At 34.8% G+C, this 19,848-nt stretch overlaps 2 protein-coding genes and 1 long non-coding RNA gene across 3 annotated transcripts; 2 read left to right on the top strand and 1 right to left on the bottom strand.

Annotated features, from left to right (window-relative positions):
- The first annotated feature begins 707 nt into the window (after positions 1–707).
- LOC146933762 (myosin-H heavy protein) lies at positions 708–5,450 on the top strand. The gene is made up of 14 exons (XM_085705538.1): positions 708–1,003; positions 1,337–1,375; positions 1,469–1,522; positions 1,637–1,700; positions 1,825–1,883; positions 2,311–2,435; positions 2,570–2,629; positions 3,491–3,549; positions 3,680–3,759; positions 3,885–3,923; positions 4,314–4,376; positions 4,470–4,517; positions 4,600–4,728; positions 5,034–5,450. Exons 1-14 carry the CDS (start codon positions 830–832, stop codon positions 5,079–5,081), a joined length of 1,041 nt encoding a protein of 346 aa, XP_085561664.1. The 5' UTR covers positions 708–829; the 3' UTR covers positions 5,082–5,450.
- Positions 5,451–7,381: 1,931 nt separating this feature from the next.
- Positions 7,382–8,152, top strand: LOC146933761 (uncharacterized). The gene is made up of 3 exons (XR_015007557.1): positions 7,382–7,496; positions 7,580–7,700; positions 8,014–8,152. It is a non-coding gene; the product is annotated as an uncharacterized LOC146933761 (long non-coding RNA).
- An 8,086-nt stretch (positions 8,153–16,238) lies between these two features.
- LOC146933760 (putative F-box/LRR-repeat protein 9) lies at positions 16,239–18,350 on the bottom strand. Its single transcript, XM_085705537.1, has 2 exons — positions 17,980–18,350; positions 16,239–17,193 (listed from the first exon to the last, which is right to left on the bottom strand). The coding sequence occupies exons 1-2, from the start codon at positions 18,339–18,341 to the stop codon at positions 16,638–16,640; spliced, it is 918 nt and encodes a 305-aa protein (XP_085561663.1). The 5' UTR covers positions 18,342–18,350; the 3' UTR covers positions 16,239–16,637.
- Between the last annotated feature and the right edge of the window lie 1,498 nt (positions 18,351–19,848).

Genomic DNA, 19,848 nt, shown 5'->3' with positions numbered 1-19,848 from the left:
CGAAGTAAAGTGATACACTCCCCTAACATTTCCTTCTCCCACACCCACAACCGCCTTCTCCACCGCCACCCCGCCCCTCCATCCTCCCAACCACGCGATGATATATGAAAAACTGTGCAAGACTTATCAACCGCGAGATCAAATAAGCGCCTAAAGCGCACACCCAAAGGCACTCCACCTAACGAAGGATCATGCCAAAAGAAAGGGTCAACACCATCGCCCACCAACTGAGATACACTCTCCTTAAACCAACCTCCTCCTGCACCACCTAGACCATCTCTAATTTTGGCTATCTCCTACCACCAAGAAGAACCACTGCGACCCCCCACCTCATACAAAATTGAAGTCACCATGGAAAATATTAAAAAGGTTATATTTTCAAATCACATCTCATAAGTATCAAGTACGATTCATAGAAAGAAAATCATACAAACATTTTAGTGGAAAGTTGAATCCTATTAAACATTTTAATTAAGTTTTCTTTTGACAGAAGTTGTAATTAAGTTTTTATAAATACATAATTAATTTTGTTAAACCAACCGTTGTTATTTAAAAACCAGGGATAGCGTTGTTTTGAGTCAAAAAAAAAAAGAAAAAGGGTATATAGCCGATAGCGTTGTTTTTACGAGATTTTTAAACCCAAAAATTAAGCGTTATATCCACGCCTTGATTTTATATATAAATATACCTTTTAAATGTAAGAGCGTGTCTCTTCTTATCGATTTGAATCCGGATCTAGCGCCTTCGATTCACCCCTTCAAAACCCTATCTTTTTCTTTCTCTCTCTCTTCGTCTCACTGTTCCGAATTCGAACGCAAACACCATCACAATGAGGAAAGGTGCTAAGAGAAAGACCAAGCACACCGAAGATTCCCAACCTGATTCCCAACCTGTTGCTTCGTCTCAAGAAAACGAAAACAAAATCACCAAACCTAAAGCTAAACGCCTCAAAACCTCTAAACCCCAATCCGAACCTGAATACTTCGAAGATAAGCGTAATTTGGTTCGTTATTCTACTTTAAACTTACGATGCTAATGTTATTATCAGAGTTTTTATTTTATTTAATTTAATTTTGTTATAATTCGTGTTAATTTTGAATTTGGTTTTTAGATTAATTTAGTTGTGCATACCGTGTAGCTTTTAATGCTGAAGAAAAATCGTTTTTGTTTATAGTTTTTAACTTAATCGTTTTTGTTTATTAATATTATTAAGGAGAAACGGTAATTAATGTTTGCGATTTCGTTTATATCATTAATTAGGTTTTTTGCATTGTTTGAATAAATTAGACCTAACTGAGATATCTCTATTGTCTTGTTGTTGATTTCAATTTTGCAGGAAGATTTGTGGCTCGAAACATTCCCTGTTGGCACTGAGGTTTGTTGAATTTATTTGATATATTTTTTTTTTTGAGTTGAAATTTATTGTGTTTTTATTTGCTCACTGTTTTTTTTTTTTTTGTAATATCAGTGGGACCAATTGGATGCTGTGTATCAAATCAAGTGGAATTTCTCTAACCTAGAAGTGAGTATTAAGGCCGCTTAGATTTTCGTTGATGACTCGTGTTTGAGTGACGTTACTAGCTTTATTTGATTGAAATGCTGATAACATTCTGATTTTTGTGTGTTTGTGTTTCAGAATGCATTCGAAGAGGGTGGCCTCTTGTATGGAAAGAAGGTTTACCTATTTGGTTGCACCGAGCGTAAGTAGTTTATGGTTTCATCATTTTGCGAGTTGGTCAGGCAACTAATTTGCTTGGTGGCCAACCCCCCGATCTGGTCATATTTATCTTACACAGTTCTTATGCTTCCTGTTGTCGTTTGCAGCTCAACTGGTCATGCATCAAGGGGAAAACAAAGTTGTCTGCATACCTGTTGTTGTAGCGGTAAGCTCTCACACTGGGTTGCCTGTGTATCATGAAGACGCGTTGACCAAACTAATTACAGTATTTTTTTCATTAAATTTGGACAATTTAAGCTTCCAATTATGCATGGTCCAAATATGTTTCCTCTGATCACGACATTGCTTGATCCACTAAACTGGCCCCACCCAAAGGAAAAATAGTTTTGGTTACTGTCATTAGTAATAACTTGTTATACGTTTCTTCTGTTGTAGTTTGTATTTATCTCCTTGCCGGACCTTGTTTATCTGGTGTAGACTTGGAATCATATCCTAAATGCTTAGTTGTTAAGATGTTGTGTAGAGATATCAGTTTTACTTACTTGGTTAATCAACCTTTCAACTTTGATGAGCTGATTTTTCTTTCATTGTGATTTTAATTCTAAAACTATTTCAACTCCTTTCTGTAACAGGTTGTATCACCTTTTCCACCATCTGATAAAATTGGGATTAACTCAGTTCAGAGAGAGGCTGAAGAGATAATTCCTATGAAGCAAATGAAAATGGACTGGGTTCCGTACATTCCTCTGGAGCAGCGGTATGCATCCTAATTTGTTTATTAGTTCATTTTTAGCTGTTCCTTTGGTAAATTGTTTTAAATTTTTTAGTGGTTCCTTTGGTAAATTCCTTAGTAATCTCTCAACTTCCTCATTTAATTTATGTCTTCAACAGAGATAGCCAAGTTGATAGACTGAAGTCTCAAATATTCATCTTGCGTTGCACCCAAAGAAGGTATGTTTTTTACTCCTTTACTGTCAATAATGTTAGTATACTTTTGTCTGATTTTTATTCATCTTTGTCTTAAATTATTAAACATGCGTTGGTAGCTGCATTATACCCTTTTCCCGCCTGTACCCAAAAACTATCATTATTATTTTGAAACAATTGCATTTTTATAGTCCTGAAATACTGCTATGATGATAGGTATGGAAAGAAGAAATGCATAATAATACATGTGTTGGGTATATGTAAAAACTGATTTGAAAGTAATTGCATACCATCACTTATATGTAGTCAAGTCAATAACTTTCATCTGTATATCTCTAAGGAAAACCTGTTCTTCCTAAGAGGCATTTTCACTTTTCAAATAGTCATGACTCCCTATTTTTACTCTCCAGTACGCACTTGTTAAATAGCAACTATACTGTATCTTGTGTAAATTTCAGAAAGCATTTCCATTTACCATGGTTTCAATTCATGATGCAAAAACAGAGTCAATCTCTAAAGATCTCTAACATTTATATGATAGTTATTTGTTTCCTTCAGAGTAACATTTGGAAGTGGAACATATGGTCATTTTAAATAAATGAGCGTGGATAATAGATGCTTAAAATGAATGTTGAGAAAAATGATTGTTTATCACTTTAATATTTCAGCAATTGTAAAAGTACGTTAATATTCCAGCAATTGTAAAAGTATATAGCCACTTATTTGGTATTTGCAGTTTGAATTTTTACGAATTGATACCGTTTATTTAGTTTTTGTTGTTAGCATGCACAGGTTTTTATCTAGACACTCTTTGACCTGTTGTCCTTGATGTAGCAAATTTGTGAATATGCTTTTATCCTAACTTTGTTATAATATGTGATACAGGTCTGCTTTGAAACACCTGAAGTTGGATAGATTAAAGAAATATGAGTACTGCTTGCCCTGTAAGTTTTTGGGCTTTAGAATGTTACTCACAGGATATGTTCAAATTTTGTATGAGGCATGCTGGTTCATCATCAGTTAATATATTTATTTTGATCAAATAGTTGCTTATTAGTGATATTCTTTCCACAGATTTCTATCAGCCATTTAAGGAAGATGAATTTGAACAAAGCACGGAGGTTCCGATAATATATCCAGTTGAGCCAAAGCCGGTAATTATGATTTAAAATTTATCCGTTACGATTGATAGTCTTTGGGTTGTTTGGGATATTTTTTCTTACAGTACGGGTAGTTCCATATTTTGTTTTCTTTGTCACTTATGCATTGCTTGTTGCAGGTCTTCTGTGAATTTGATTGGGAATTAGATGAACTTGAGGTAATGAATTCACTTTGTCCTGTTGTTAAACCTTCCTGATATATTACAGTTTAGAAATTAATAATTATTATCCTTCTACCGCTTATAATAGCCATTTTTCTGAATCTTGGTGTTATTCTGCAGGAAGTTAATGCTATTCTGCATGTTATTTTTACAATCATTGTTGTTGACTTTAATTGCCTGCCTGTTGCTATGTTACTGAGTTCTAGGAAATATTTAATTATCTGGTGTAGGAATGGAAATTCTTTTATTTGTCACTGTCTTGATGTGTTTCAATGTTTCTCCTCTTACATGTCCTTCTACTAGAGATTGTTAAAGTTAGGGGCAACCAGATAAATATACTAATAATGGTCAAAGGTCTCTTACACTTGTTTGTTTAATATCCTGCAGGAGTTTACTGATAAACTTATTGAGGGGGAAGAGTTGGCAGAAGACCAAAAAGATGCCTTCAAGGTAAGTAAAGATATTTGTTGATTCGTTATTCATTTTTTTCTTGACTTTGAAGTAACAAGTTAGGTTGATCACTCTCTTTCTTTCTTTCTTTAGGAATTTGTCAGGGAAAAGGTTCGGGAAGCAAAGAAAGCCAATAGAGAGGTACTTTTGGTGATTTGTGATCTTGGTGCACTGCACATATTATGCCGCTTTCTGCTTTTTTAACCTTCTTTTTCTCTTGTAGGCAAGGGAAGCACGGAAAAAAGCCATTGCTGAAATGAGTGCGGAAACTAAAGCTGCATTTGATACAATGAGATTTTATAAGTTCTATCCCGTTCCATCTCCCGATGCACCTGATGTGTCAGGTGTTAAGGTTGGTATTTGGGCATTCTAACTGTGACCTTTTCCTTTTTGGTAGAAGAAATTCACTGATCAAGAGATGATTGTAAATAGTTAGGAGCACAAACAGTATAGAACAAAGAAAATATCAATGAAAAAATATTGAATCCCTCAACTTATGTCTTAAAGTTTGAGATGGACATATCCATATCCAGGGCAGGATGACCGATGATGATATTGAGTTTATTACACTTATTCCCTGAATTTCTGTTGATTATGTTCTGCTGAGTTTTTCTTGCACCTACAGTTTACTGATAATATATTTTTCTGTGTTTGCAGTCTCCATTCATAAACAGGTATTACGGAAAGGCTCATGAGGTTCTTTGATTAGCTCCAAGACAACAATTGCAATTTTCCTGGCTTGTTTTGCCCGTATTTGTTCTATATGAAGTTTACCCGGCAACCTCTTGGTGCTCCATCAAATTTTCTTTACCTATGTAATTGTCTAAAAGGGACATACAATGTAAACTTGTAGTTCAGAAATCCTAGATAAGTGAAGTAGGTGGTGAGGATAATTGAGACGTGTTTCTGGCTTCCATTTTTTAGAGAATTTCTGAGCATCTTGAGCTGCAATTCACAATGCTCATAGCTCGTCTTAGTTTTCCTATGAAAGTATTATTTTTTCCTTCAAATTAAATTAAATGTATGACAGTTTTGATTTTGATCTATGATAAAATAAATTTTAGTTTCTTTTCATTTTCTTTCTTCACATCTTTATCTGCTGTTAGTGACATGAGTTTCATTTTTTTTTTTGTTTGTTTGGAGATAGTAATCAATTGTCCTCTTCCTGATGGAAGCTACAAAAAAATTTCAATTGAGATTATTTGTGTAAAATTTGTCAAAGTTGTACTGTTTGTGTAAAGTAAATCAATTGAGATGTACTATCCCTGTTCTGGTCTTTGTCAAACAAAATCAATCTTATAAACTTTACATTTTTTTTAAGTCAATCTGTACTATGTTTTGGTTCGAAAAATATTTGATCATGAAGAGCGATAATATAAAATTAAATTTACGCATCACGAGGCTACAACATGAGAAACATTATACAGTTCAACTTTAATGGGTTAAAAAGCTCACCCGAGCCCGCCTGGTTTCCGACTTAGGCCTTCTATAAACTAAACAAAATGGACTCAAGCAAAAACATTAGCAAAATTGTTGTGAACACCGGACATGCTTTCGACGCGAATTGTCCGTGCTTCATAGATGTGTGCTGAAATACCAATGCATGATGTTACTTGGCAATTATCAATGTCATGGGCTGGAATGCTGGATAAACCATCAAAACAAAGAGAATTCAAATAAACAAAGTATATTCCAGTAGTTTGTATACTGGCTTCAGAACTTCGTTTTACGAGTCAATGGAATGTTTGTCCTACAATTTAGGTTCTTTTGTTGAAACAGAAGAATATTTCTCCAACCAGTTAGGATTTCTGCTAGTATACTGATATAGTTTGTAGAGACAACAAATGAGCATGGAAAGAATGAGAGCTCTATATTGGTTGATTGTACATATATGGGTGAATCGGGCCCCCTTTTGTTTGACATAGGATCATGAATTTCATATGACTATATCAGCTTGGTATGAGATGCATAATTACATTTATAGTCGAGTTCTGGAGGCATTTGCTTGCTTGTCATGTTGGCTTCGTGGTTTTGATTCTCTATACGTTCCCACCTCTGTTTGGAGTAACATTTAAGTGAAGCAACAACTTACAACGCCTACTCTCCAAAACAAATCCTCCTCTCTGAAAAGGGTGTTGGGAGACAGTTACCGACTTACTGGCAGGCGTCGTCATACTGGCAGGTGTTGTCATTAGACAGTTACAGGTCTGCTTTGAAACACCTTAAGTTGGATAGTATTGCTTGCCCTATAAGTTTTCTGGGTTTAGAATATTTTAGTTACTCACATGCATACGTACGCTTCAGCTGACCACTGGATCAAGTTAATAAAATTTGAATACATAGTTCAATAAAGTGGTTATGATGGAGTGTTGCGGACCATAGTATTATTTGATTCGTCAATTATAGGGAATTTTGTACGAGGCATGGTTCCTCATCGGTCAATGTTTTTATTATTATCAATATAATTGCTTATGAGTTATATTCTTTTCACAGTTTTCTATCAGCCATTTAAGGAAGATGAATTTGAACAGAGCACTGATGTTCCAATAATATATCCAGTTGAGCCAAAGCCAGTAAGTATCATTTAGAAATTATCCAATAGGATTGACATTCTTTGAGTTTTTTGGGATATTTTTCCGTACAGCATGGTTATGTAAATCATTTTTCTAATTTTCCAAATAACCCTTGTCAACAAGATGGACAGGTAACAGGTTAGTTCCAGATTTGATTTTCTCTATGTGACTTATGTATGTATTGCTTGTTGCAGGTCTTCTGTGAATTTGATGAACTTGAGGTAATGAACTCACTTTATGGTGTCATTAAACCTTCCTGATGTGTTGCAGTTGAGAGATTATTATCGTTCTACAGCTTATAATAGCCATTTTTCTGAATTTTTTCGTATTATTCTGCAGGAAGTTAATGCTATTCTGCCTGTTATTTTTACAATCATTGTGGTTGACTGAACCTTAAATGGCCTCCTGTTAGACATAAGATAAGTAACAAGTTAGGTTGATCCCTTTCTTTCTTTCTTTCTTTCTTTCTTTCTTTCTTTCTTTCTTTCTTTCTTTCTTTAGGAACTTGTCAGGGAAGTGGTTTGGGAAGCAAAGAAAGCCAATAGAGGTATTTTTGGTGTTTTGTGATGTTGGTGCACTGCACATATTATGTTGCTTTCTGCTTTTTTTGACCTTCCTTTTCTCTTGTAGGCAAGGGAAGAGCGGAAAAAAGGCATTTGCTGAAATGAGTTCGGAAACTAAAGTTGCATTTGATACTATGAAATTTTACATGTTCTATCCCGCAGATGCGCCTGATGTGTCAGGTGTTAAGGTTAGTATTTGGGCATTCTAACACTTGACCTTTTCCTATTTGGTAGAAGAAATTCACTGGATCAAGAGATGATTGCAAATAGTTACGAGCACAAACAATATAGAGCAAAGAAAATATCAATGAAAAAATATTGAATCCCTCAACTTATCTTATAAAGTCCTTGGGATGGACATATCCATATCAAGGGCGGAATGACCGCTGATATTGAGTTTATTACAACACTTACTCTCTGAATTTCCGTTGATTATGTTCAGAATGAATTTTCCTTGCACCCACAGTGTACTGATGACATATTTTTCTTCTGCGTTTGCAGTCTCCATTCATAAACAGGTATTACGGAAAGGCTCGTGAGGTTCTGTGATTGGCTCCAAGACAACCATTGCCATTTTCCTGGCTTGTTGTGCTAGTATTTTGTTCTATATGAAGTTTACTAGGCAACTGTGCTCCATCAAATTTTCTTTACCAATGCAACTGTCTAAATAGGGACATCAATGTAAACTTATAGCTTAGAAGTCTTAGAGAAGTGAACTAGGCGGTAAAGATCATTGAGACATGTTTTTGGCTTCCATTTTGTAGAAAATTTCTGAGCAGCTTGAGCTACATAATTATATGGGCGGACCTGAACACGGCACCCGCTCGTGTTCTATTTTTTTTTTTTTACCAATTCACTATATTTTTTTTTGGTAGTGGCCGGGGTTTGACCCGAACCTTGCATATTTTATACATTGTCCCAACCAACTGAGTTAAGCCCACGAGGACTACCAATTCACTATATAATTTTACTCATATTAATATAGACACCTATATTTTTTTAAACTTTATCAAGTTCACAAGAACCTCTTCGGAATCAGATCTGCAACATAATGATGAAAGACAAGTGTTTCAAGAGGATTAATGTTTTGAGTTAGATCTTGTTGCCTTGCCAACTGACATATTTATATTGCCAAGGAAACAAGATCTAGCTCATAGCAACATTTTGGTGTTCATATCTTTCGGAAGATTTTTCATAGTTTTTTTGTTCTGTTTTACATCAAATGAACCGAGCACACTTATTTATAGAAGTTTCCATATGTCGTGGATCACATAAATTATCGGTACAATATGAACCACATGAAAAACTTGTGTTGAACTGGTTCAGATTATATAATCTGTACCTGAGTTGCACCCTATATATCTTCGTATATTTTCTATGCGTTCCTTTGGTGTACACATTTATCTTCTTTTGTAATGAACGAACACAAAAACATTACACAAACTGAAATGTACAATGAAGAGAATTTTAACACAAGGAATTTAATTTTAGCGACGCACATTAAATATAACAATTTCAAATACATCAGAGACATGATTCAACAACATAAAACACGTAATAAAATAAAACATCACGGATCAACTAAACTAATTTCTTCGTCTGGTTCCTCCAGCAGAGCCCTGATCTTTTCGTAGTTTCTGGCCGGATCAATCTTTTATGAATTTCTTCAACAAATCTGACCAACGAAGCGTCCAACTCGATCAGTCCTTTAGTATTGTACTGATGAAATATCGAGAACATGGTTCTCACGTCGTCGTCGTTCCTGAGCTTCATCCGGATGAACCGCACAGTTTCAGCTGAGTCGGTCGATGGATGTCAATACTCAACGCCATCCACCCTCATTGTGTCTTCGTGGTTGACTTAACAATTGATTTCATCCAGACGATCCTTCAACCCCGAGGGCGTGGCCTTTCATACAAAAAGGCTACTTTGTAAATTCAGGGATTGTATGAACGATAAATGGGGATGGTGTCATGTTGCAATGAAGTGCGATCTGTCTGAGTGCGAGGTTGGTCTGCTTGGGTGCAAGGTTGACCATCAAGGTCTCTTTCGCCCTAGACATGAAACAAACCTTACCCCCAGCCCCCCTCCCCCCTCCATCTTTTTCTCCTCACCCCTCCAACTTCCCCTTCCATCTTCATGCACCACATGTTTAGCTTTAGGTTTTTAATAGATTAACATTAGGTGTTTAAATATTTTATGTAATAAGCTTTAAGCTTCAATTTTATTGTAAATCTACAATGATATATTAATAAAATGAGAATTCATATCATCTTTGTCTCTTTAATTTTCTGTATATTTACATTTATTTTATGTTTTTTTTTTCATTTATAATTATGTCATTAAAATAATATAAATCCCTGTTTCTTTAAAAATAATATAATCCAAAAATACCTAATAATTTGTTTCGGATTATATAATTCGAACAAAGGGTGTTTACGGAAGGAAAAAAAATACGCGTGAGAAACCGATAAGATGAAAAATAATTGTTTTATTTTTAGGGTGTATGATTGTATGGATAAAAACCTAATTCATTTTTAAGGTAGGCATCCAAATTCCCATATCCAAAATTTGTTTTTAGGTCTTTTTAGGGTCTTTTTTACTTCTAGATGAAACCTTTGAACTTTCTATATTTAATTTTTTATTACTATAATAAAAATCTCAAGATATAGTTTAATTTAAGAGTAAATCGTCTCGATACATAAGATATTCAATAAATCTAAAAAGAGAATATTTACTTGATCGAATGAAATATTTTGGTATTTAAGTGGTGCAAGTTGGGTCACCACATACACTCACGCTATAAATCTATGTTTTTGTTAGTAATTTCATAGGGAAATCCATTTATAAAGAGAAATGATATTTGAACAGCTATTTTTGACAACTTTTGTGATAACTTTCTCTCTCATACTCACATTATCTTTTTACTTTCTCTCTCTATTGTTTTGGTTTTTGTGCCAATATATCATTTCCTTTGTAAAATTTTGGTTGTCACAAAAGTTGTCACATATATGAATGTTTAAATAACACAACTCTTTATAAAAGACAAGTATTGAGATCCAAATTAGCTAATAAAGACACATTAGGACCCAACTAATTAATAAAGGCACATTGAGATATGTTTTAGTAAATCCTCTTGGTACATCTTGCACCCTAGAAAACAGGGCCATCTAAGGGAGCTTCCACTAAAGCAAGAACTTTAGGCTCCAAATTTTTTTGGGTCTCATATTAGATCTCCAAAACGTTTTCGTTTTAAATATATTTTTCGACGTCATTTTTGCGTATAGCTTGGTTGATAGTTAAAAGAGGAGTTGTATACTTGTAGTTTATGTTACAAGTATGATTCCAAAGGTAGCTATTTTATTGGTTATACGTATCTTAAATTCTTTTTTTTTCTTCTTCATAATATGATGTTAGTTGTTGGAAATATAGTAAGAGAGATTGTATGCAACCAAATTATGCAATAGTAATTTAAATTTGTGTTAGAATTCAACTTTATTATTCTATTTCAAAGTTTAACAATCGATAAGTAATGTCTATATTAAGTATTGTTTTCAACATATATTATTAGTCAAACTAAATTTTTGTTTAAAAAATTTCTTGCATTAATGAGGTCGATTCTAACCGTCGGAGTTAGACTCTCACCATCCAACGAATCAATGTTTGAACTTTGATTGTGAGCGATACTCATATTTAATGTCCGACATGCCTCAAATAAATTACACATTTAACGTTATTAATTTTATATGTTTCTCAATCAAAACACTTAAAAAGTCCCAACTCAAGATTTGTTTAAGCCTAGAAATACATTAGGCTGGCCCTGTCTGAAAAAATCAATTATTGATACTAATAAATGGATGGAAATAATAACACTATAAATCCTATTGAAAATAAATATATTCATGTTATGAATAATATTAATATGATGTGGATGTCCATATTCCATATGATTTTCTATGTTCCTTAACTCCTAAGAGTTAATGCCATATATTGTTAATGACACTTAGTCTTATAACTCTTCATGTACTTGTAACTTACCACATTTGTGTCCTATCTCAATGTAAAGAACACACTTGTGAAATAATGCAACATACTCTCTTGTTCTCCCTTTATCCTTTTCTCTCTACTCTTCCATGCTGTACACTATCTTGCAATACTTCAGATTAATTTTATAACAATTCCATTGAAAGAAAATATTAGTTTACTGCAATTTTCCTTAAAGTCTACTACAAGGAAAAAAATTCCATAGATAAAACAATACGCCTGTAGTGTTTTAACCAAGGAGAAAGATTGTTGCAGGGGCTTGACATACGATTCAAACGCTTAGAGGTACAACCTTCATCAACCAAACCAAAATGACATCATGCTATTTAAATAAGGTCTTGTTAACAAGTGTCCTTATGACACTAGTTAAGGTAACCAAAATTAGTAGTTTTACCTTGGAAACAACAATTTGTAAACTTTTTACAAGTTGACTTGACCACATTTCATCACTTTCCAACACATAATTTTTATTTGAAAAATGCTAACAAGTGCCCTAAGGGAATTGTTTAAGCATCTAAAAGTAGCAACTTTTGCATTGAAAATTGTACGATTATAACTTTAACAAGTGTTTGACTTGTATTTTCAAGACATAATTTCCTTTTGTAGTTCCTTAAACAATGTCCTTAGGGCACTTGTTAGCAAGACCCTTTTTATTTTTGTTTCTTTATCCAATGTCCCAAAGGCACTCTTTAACATTTCCCTTTAAACAAATAGAAAAAAGGTTACGTTATTGGGGTTTATACCACATATGACATATGTAAGAGAAGGTTGTGCAGTTAGAATTAGTTAGAAATTGTAGAGTCCTAACTAACTGTATTGAATCATTTAGAAGGAATCCTCCCTATAAATACCTATAAAAACAGGGAAATACTTCAGTGACTTAAAAATGGTGCCATTGGTGCCATAGCAGAGATCCTGGCCGTTGATGTGTGTGGGTCCGCGTGGGGATGTGTGTGTGATGTGTGTGTGTGTGGTGGAGATGAAATTAGATGGTGCCATTGGTGCCATTATTGGCACCAAAGTGGAACCCATAAAAACATACTCATTATTAACTTGAATAATCAAATGAATATTTAGAAGGATTCATTGCACACTTATTTCACAGTAGTAAATAAATTTCAAATGGATTTCTTCAATTTGATTAGTTACTAAATAATTCAACCCAAAAATTATCACTTATTTCACACTTGGAAGCCAACAAGAACGCACAATGAGATCAAAATAAATTTGTAAAGACTAAATGAACAAATGGTTTATCAAAGAACTAATTAAGCAACAGTAGATGGATAACAGTGTAAATTAACTACAAATACAGAGTTTCATTTCAACAGAGAAAGAAGTGAAGCACAAACTAAAAAGAACAACAGTGTGAGTTAACCACAAACTCAAAGTTTCACTTCAGTAGATGGATAATAGTATGAACTAACTTTTTTTTTTTTAATGGCAAAATATATTATATATAAAAAGGGATTAAATCCCAAGTAATACACCAAAAAGAAAATAAAAATACACCAAAACACCCATTGAAAAATCAATAACAATCAATTTTCCAATACTACCAACAGCGAGCAAAAAAAGCAGCCGACTACGATATGTTGCTTCAACCGATCAGAAACGCCCACCACTCAACATCCGATAAGCCGGAGGAGACATCAACAAGCCTAAAAGAACCTGCGTCAAAGAAACCAGCTCCCGATCTCGAATCAAAAGCGATCGGCCCACCAGACTCCCGACACAAATCAAAAGGCACCCCTCAACTCACGACCCACCTGAGTAAACACCTGAACCTGTCCAAACTCGGCCCACCAAAAACCCGATGCCAAATTCGAAGACGGAGAACAGATGGAACAACAGCACAAATCAAAACAACTCGAATCAAAACATACCAAAACAAGCCACTAACGCAACACCAAAAGCACAGCCCCGAACACCTTATCAACGCCACCCTCAGGACAACTGAACCCTCTATCTTCGCAGAGGAGAAAAATCTCAAATCATCCAGAGACTGGACCCACCACAACTGCACGACCCTTTGCAGACCTAAGGGACGCCACCGACCAAAGACCGACGACGAGGTGGAGGTTGGGAAAACGCACAGAAGCTTGGACGACCAGAAAGAAGGAACAGTAACCAAAACCAGCGCGGAAAAGGCACAAGCCCCTCTCCACAAAAGAAACACAGAACAAAAACAAAAAACCCAAACAAACGAACAACACAACAACGACGACCAACCCCTTACAACAAAACTGAAGGTGCATGAATGACTCCTACTGCCAACACGGAGCGTCTACACACCAAACCCTTTCGAGTAACATCCAGAAAAGCAAGGGATCACCAAAACAACACAAACAATCGGCAACAGGAACAAACAAAGAAAAAGAGAGACGGAACAAATCGCCACCACCGATATAACAACAGATCTAAATCCGGTGAGGACACACCCACGACACACAAAACAAAGAAAACGGACGACACACAACACAAAGGAAACAGACAGCCTATAACAGATCCGACGGTAGCTCAACTCCGGCGAGGACTGGAGGAACACACACCACCACCTCCGGCAAGGCTAACACCGCTAGAACACCAACAACAACACTGCAGCCCCACGACACGATAGAACACCACCCACGCCGGAACACCTAATCACCACGACACAACAAGACCACGAAAACAGGCGGCCGAACCCCACAAACACGAACACAACAACGAAACAAAGAACGAAAATCTGTTCAAACACCAAGAAAGAGGAAGAGCAACACAAAGGAAGCAGCAACAACCACAAACCTAAGTGAAGAACAGACCTGCGTCGGATCTGAGCAAAACCAAAACGGCGGATCTGCGCCACAACAGCGCCTGAACAGACCACACCAAAGCCAACGACCACCGGAGCAGCAGAAACCCAAGAAAATCGCAGAAGAGAGGCGCATCGAGAGGACCACCGTCGCACCTCCACAAACACAAGATCCGGCCACCTGATCCGACGCGATCTTACCCCTGTTCCGACGCTGAGAAAACAAGACTAGGCCTCCTGTACTGACGCGAGGTGATGCGGATGGTCGGACCACCGTCGCACCACCACCACAAGTTTCATAGAGTTTCACTCAGCAGAGAAAGAAGTAAACCATGCCCTTCATCCTCAAACTCAGGATCAACAAACTTCTCAACATCAAAATCAAAATGTATTCCGTACTTTAGCACTCTACTCCTACTTATATATGTATCAGTATTACGTACCCATGATCAAAATGATCAATACCAACAGTACATAGATAGTGAATAATAAAGATACATAGTCTATAGTCTAAACCTATGTAAGAGTAAGACCTCTTCAATTGCCTGCGTTGCCTGTTCTAGTTTCTAACGAACCAAAGTCGAATTTGGTGTGGGATTTGTTTGATCAATGCATTTTCGACCTCTACAATAACAGAAATCAAAAGCACAAGATAATAATAATTGTATGTTGACCTGATCCGATGATATGAAAGTAACATTCAGGGTCCTAAACTTGCACAAGCCACCAGCAACATATAGTATTTACATTCTGATTTTGAAGGTTATATATACATAAATAATAGTATCTATATTATTTGTGTAGTATAATTTCAACACAAAGATAAAGGAGACATTACATACTGAAATAGACCTATATATAATAAGCTTCTTCCTAAGCGTTCTCCTCCCAACTAATCTCCCTTCCTCTTCTGTATAAATAATTGATGTTATCTTAAAGTTTGAAGACAAAGACACAAATAAGAGCAATTTTTCCTAAAAATTAGCGATTAAAAAGAAACTGAGAGGGAGGACTAATTAACAACCGAATGTTGCCAATCTGGATCCCACGGAAAAAAAGATCAAATAGATTTTCTGGTTCACTTTGTGAAAGATTTGGAAAGGAAGAAATCATTATGTATTCAAAAATTTAAATTTCAGGCCTTTTGTAACAACAATGTTAGCAGAGTTCATGTCAGTAGATGGATGTAATAATACAGCAACTAATGGATTGGCTTGTATCTTCCGTCCCTGAGAATTCGGAGGCTCGGCTCTGGGAATGAAAAGAGGCCAGTGATAAAATCAAAACGTATTTTTTTTAAAAGAGCAATGCTCTATTTATATTTTTTAAAAGATATATACAACGTGCCGTATATATGCGGTACACCCATAGGTGAAAATAATTACCGTATACATGAGGAATCCCCACCTAACACCAAAAGCAAGAGGAAAATTAAACCTGCACAAAACAATCAAAAGCCATGCGCTGTTTGCATCCCCTTTATTGCAGGATAGTATACTACTGGATAGTATACTACCGGGTACAAATTTTTTTTTGGAGGCCCATCCTTGAGGGAGGCCCAGCTAGGTTGAGCTGTTTGCACCCCCTCAAGGCCGGCCCTGTCTAGAATTTGTACCTAATACCATTCCTCTTATCATTTGTAACAACCTTTCTTCAAATCTATGAATGTTCGTCTTTGCTGTCAGAAAACAAACAGAAAAAACAGAATATTTCCAACTGGCAAATCATATCCGTCTCGGCAGTTTCCTGTCTAATATGATCCAATGGAAACCTGAAATTCCATGCAACAACTAAATAGAAAAAAATTATCTCAGACAGTCAATAATTTTCCTTACTTCCGGGAACTTTCTCAAACTGGTAAATTGGTTTTGATCTGCCGAGGAAAATATAAACTAAACACACTACAATAGTAGTGAGCAAATCATGCTTAGTTTCATTGAGAAATTTTGGTAAAACTAAACATTAGTCTTTTTCAAAGAGAGGTAAAATGAAACACCACTTTCAGAATCGTTTGGTAAATGAAAAAGAAAAAGAAACTTCAATATTAATAAAGCATGTCAATAAACCATTGACCAAAAACATGCAAGCCATATATGCCTGCGTACAAGCTGGCAATGTCTTCCACAAAAATCCTTTAAAACAACATTAACATCCAAGTTTCTTCAAGGATATTAGCATTTGAAATTTCCACTTGAAAATGGAAGACATGCCAAAAAGAAAATAATAACTTGTTCATTACTTTTAAGACTTCGCTTCCTCATTTCGTCACTTAAACATCCGGTCCAAATTAAGCATCAGAATCCTCGTCCTTGAACTCGGGATCAACAAACTTCTCAACAATTTCATAATAAGAAATTCCACTTGAATCTGCATATACACACACCGGTTCAAAACTATGATAATAAGGGCCTGGATTGTACTCCCTAATATGTAAATCTTTGATCTGATTATGCAATCTTTCCCACAAGCTTCCATCGAAATCCAGATTATAACATCCTACAATGTTAAGAGATTCAAGAAGAGGGCATCCATCAAGAATAGCCAGCAACCCATCATCAGTGAGAGGGTTTTTGTGAATATCAAGATGGCGTAGCCCAGGCATTGTCTTTGCAATAATAAATGCCTCATCACACTTGCTGCGGCCTCCATAGGACATCCCATTATATACTAGTGATTTCAACAACGGACAATTTTGGCCAATAGCTTCAAGAGATATCTTAGTTTGGAAGCCGTGTGAAATGTCAATCTCCTCTAACAGGGGAAATTTCTTTGCAGCTTCACACCATCCTTCATCTGAAACTCTCATGCATGAAGCAAGTTGTATATGCCTCAAGTTACCTGCCCTGTGAAAATTAAACGTCGAAGGGACCAAGAAGAACACATTAAAAGTATGATACATGACACTATAAGTAAAAATACAAACATTTCGAGTTCTACATTTCAAACACATCCAGATTAAAATTTTAGAAACAACAAAGAAGAGTTTCAATTAGAAATAAAAGTGCAAGGGGTACTCATCTCATATACAACTCGAGCACTATAATTAGGAAGAATCAAACAAACTAAAAGGACCCCCCAATGTTTAATTAAAATCTAGGACCTTAGGCAGGTTCAACTATCCCCCTATGCAAGCTGGGCTATTGTGCAGGGCCTCAAACTTTTGAGGGTTCAAATTCCTCCAAAAACATTAAATGAAAGTGTTCAAGGGGCCAAATTTTAATCAAATCTGAAATTCTAAACTTAATTATGCCAATAAATCCCAAGTTTTGAGTGTCTCAAAAGTGTTTAAGGGTCCAAATTTTTGCATATGCCAATTTCGGTGTTCAAAATTTTGAGGGCTCAAAATTAAAACATAGTCTCCAAAATGTTTAAGATGGTACTCACCTTAAGATGCAATTCATAGAAGAGTTGGTGGCAAAGCTATTAACAACAACTAAAGAAAACACATAGAATGATCAAAAAGCATAACATTCCAAATGACGTAAAAAACAAAAAATTGAATCCGACAAAAATCCATATCAAAGTACAAACCAAAGTATGCATATCAAATTAGACAAGTACATTATGCAATACACAAAACATGTTATATACATTGAAACAATAATTGTTGAAAACAACGGGTTACCTACCTATCAGCAATGTATTGGAGAAGATGATCAGAACCAAATCTATAAATATCAATTTTTTCTAAATGACCAGCACTTAGATCAACAGCATATTGACAAAGCTTGACCAAATAATCAAGATCAGGAGCATCAGCATTAGCATATTGAAAGTAAAGATGAAAAGTTCCCATTTGAATTTCACGCCACATGAAAGGATCTTTGCAAATGTTCCACCAATAAGGACACACATTGCGTGCATTTGTAAGAATTTCAACAGCACCGAGCCTTTTGAGAATGTTTGATGTTATGTCTTTAGGAAGTTCAAGCCAATTAGGGTTTGTTGTGATGATCTCAAGTTTCGGTTTCTTCGAAGAAGAAGACATCATGTGTCTCTAGGGTTTTGAAGCTGAAACAGCGGGAATGTGATGTGCCACACCTTTTACACTCAACTTTGCCATGAAACCCGCCACTCATTTGTGTTGAGAATTTGTGTTTTTAATTAACGAATTACATTTTAGTAAAACAAATAAAGTAACAAATCAATAGTTTATACGGTACAATCAGAAATTTAAATGTTTAGGTATTTTTTTGACAAAAATAAATGTTTTTCATTTATTTAAATTAACAAAGTATATCGATAAAATACAAATTTAAAGTTACCGTGATCTTAGCTCAGTTGGTATGGACAATGTATAAAATATGCAAGGTCGGGGTTTGAACCTCGGCCACCATAAAAAAAAATACAAATTTAAAGTCGTGAAAAACAAAAAGAATGAATCTGTGAACTTTATTCATAAGTTAATGATCATTTATTCTGTAGGCCTATCTAAATTGGTAAGGACAATGCATAATATATGCAATGATTCTAACTCCAGACACCAAAAAAAAAAAAATGATCATTTGTATAAATCAAATAACTATTTATCGAGTTTTGTATTTAATAAAAGATCATTTCAAAAGGAAAAAATTTTATTTTATTGTTTATATGCATTATACTATTTTTTTATTTTATCGTTAAAAATATTCAACATTCACCACTATGAGGAATCAAAAATTAAATTTTATTCCGCTGACAATTTCGATAAATAATATTTATTTATCATAATTTTTAACAATAAAAAATAATTAAAAAAGTCATTTAACTATTAATTTAAATACCAATGTATGCATGTTGAATTATCGAGTGTAGGGTAGAAATTGTCAAATTAAAATACTACCTCAAAAGATTTGTTTAGTAAAAATAGGCGATAGCCGCAAAACTAGGTGATAGCGGATTAACTTATAAGGGATTGTTGGTAACAAATAAGTTATAAGATTGATTTTTTTTTTTTTTTTATTTATTGGATAGAGTTTTCGGTATTTAGCAAAATTAATGGTTGAATTAGTTTTAAATATAAATGATATAAAAAATATTTTAAAATAATTTTTAATTTATTCAATTATGATAACAATTTATCTATATCATCTATATATAAACTAAACTTGAGTCGTTATTAGTTAGACTTGGATTATTCATTTTTTTTTTAGGAAAGACTTGAATTATACATATGTATCACCTCTAAAAATGTTAAATGGTAGTCCACTAGTAAAAACTCTTTAAATGGATCTCACATGTACACATCATTTATTTATAATTTTTTAATAAAAACATCTATTAAGGACTCAATGACTTCAATGACAATACACTAACAAGGACTCTAATGAAAAGTAATTGAATAGGTTCCACTAACTTTACATCATCAAACAAAAACAATTGGCTTAATAGCTGTTTTCGCCCCCTAACTTTCACGAAGTTGCGATTTTGGCCCCCTAAGAAAAAAAACTACAAAACTGCCCCCGAAGTTTTGCAACTGTAGCAGTTTTGGCCCCCCAAGGTAAAAAAAAATAACATGT

Source organism: Medicago sativa, chromosome 4, assembly GCF_051527215.1.
Source record: "Medicago sativa cultivar Bolivia chromosome 4, Bolivia_mono, whole genome shotgun sequence".
Classification (NCBI taxonomy): Eukaryota; Viridiplantae; Streptophyta; class Magnoliopsida; order Fabales; family Fabaceae; genus Medicago; species Medicago sativa.
This window is presented reverse-complemented; position numbering and strand designations above follow the sequence as displayed.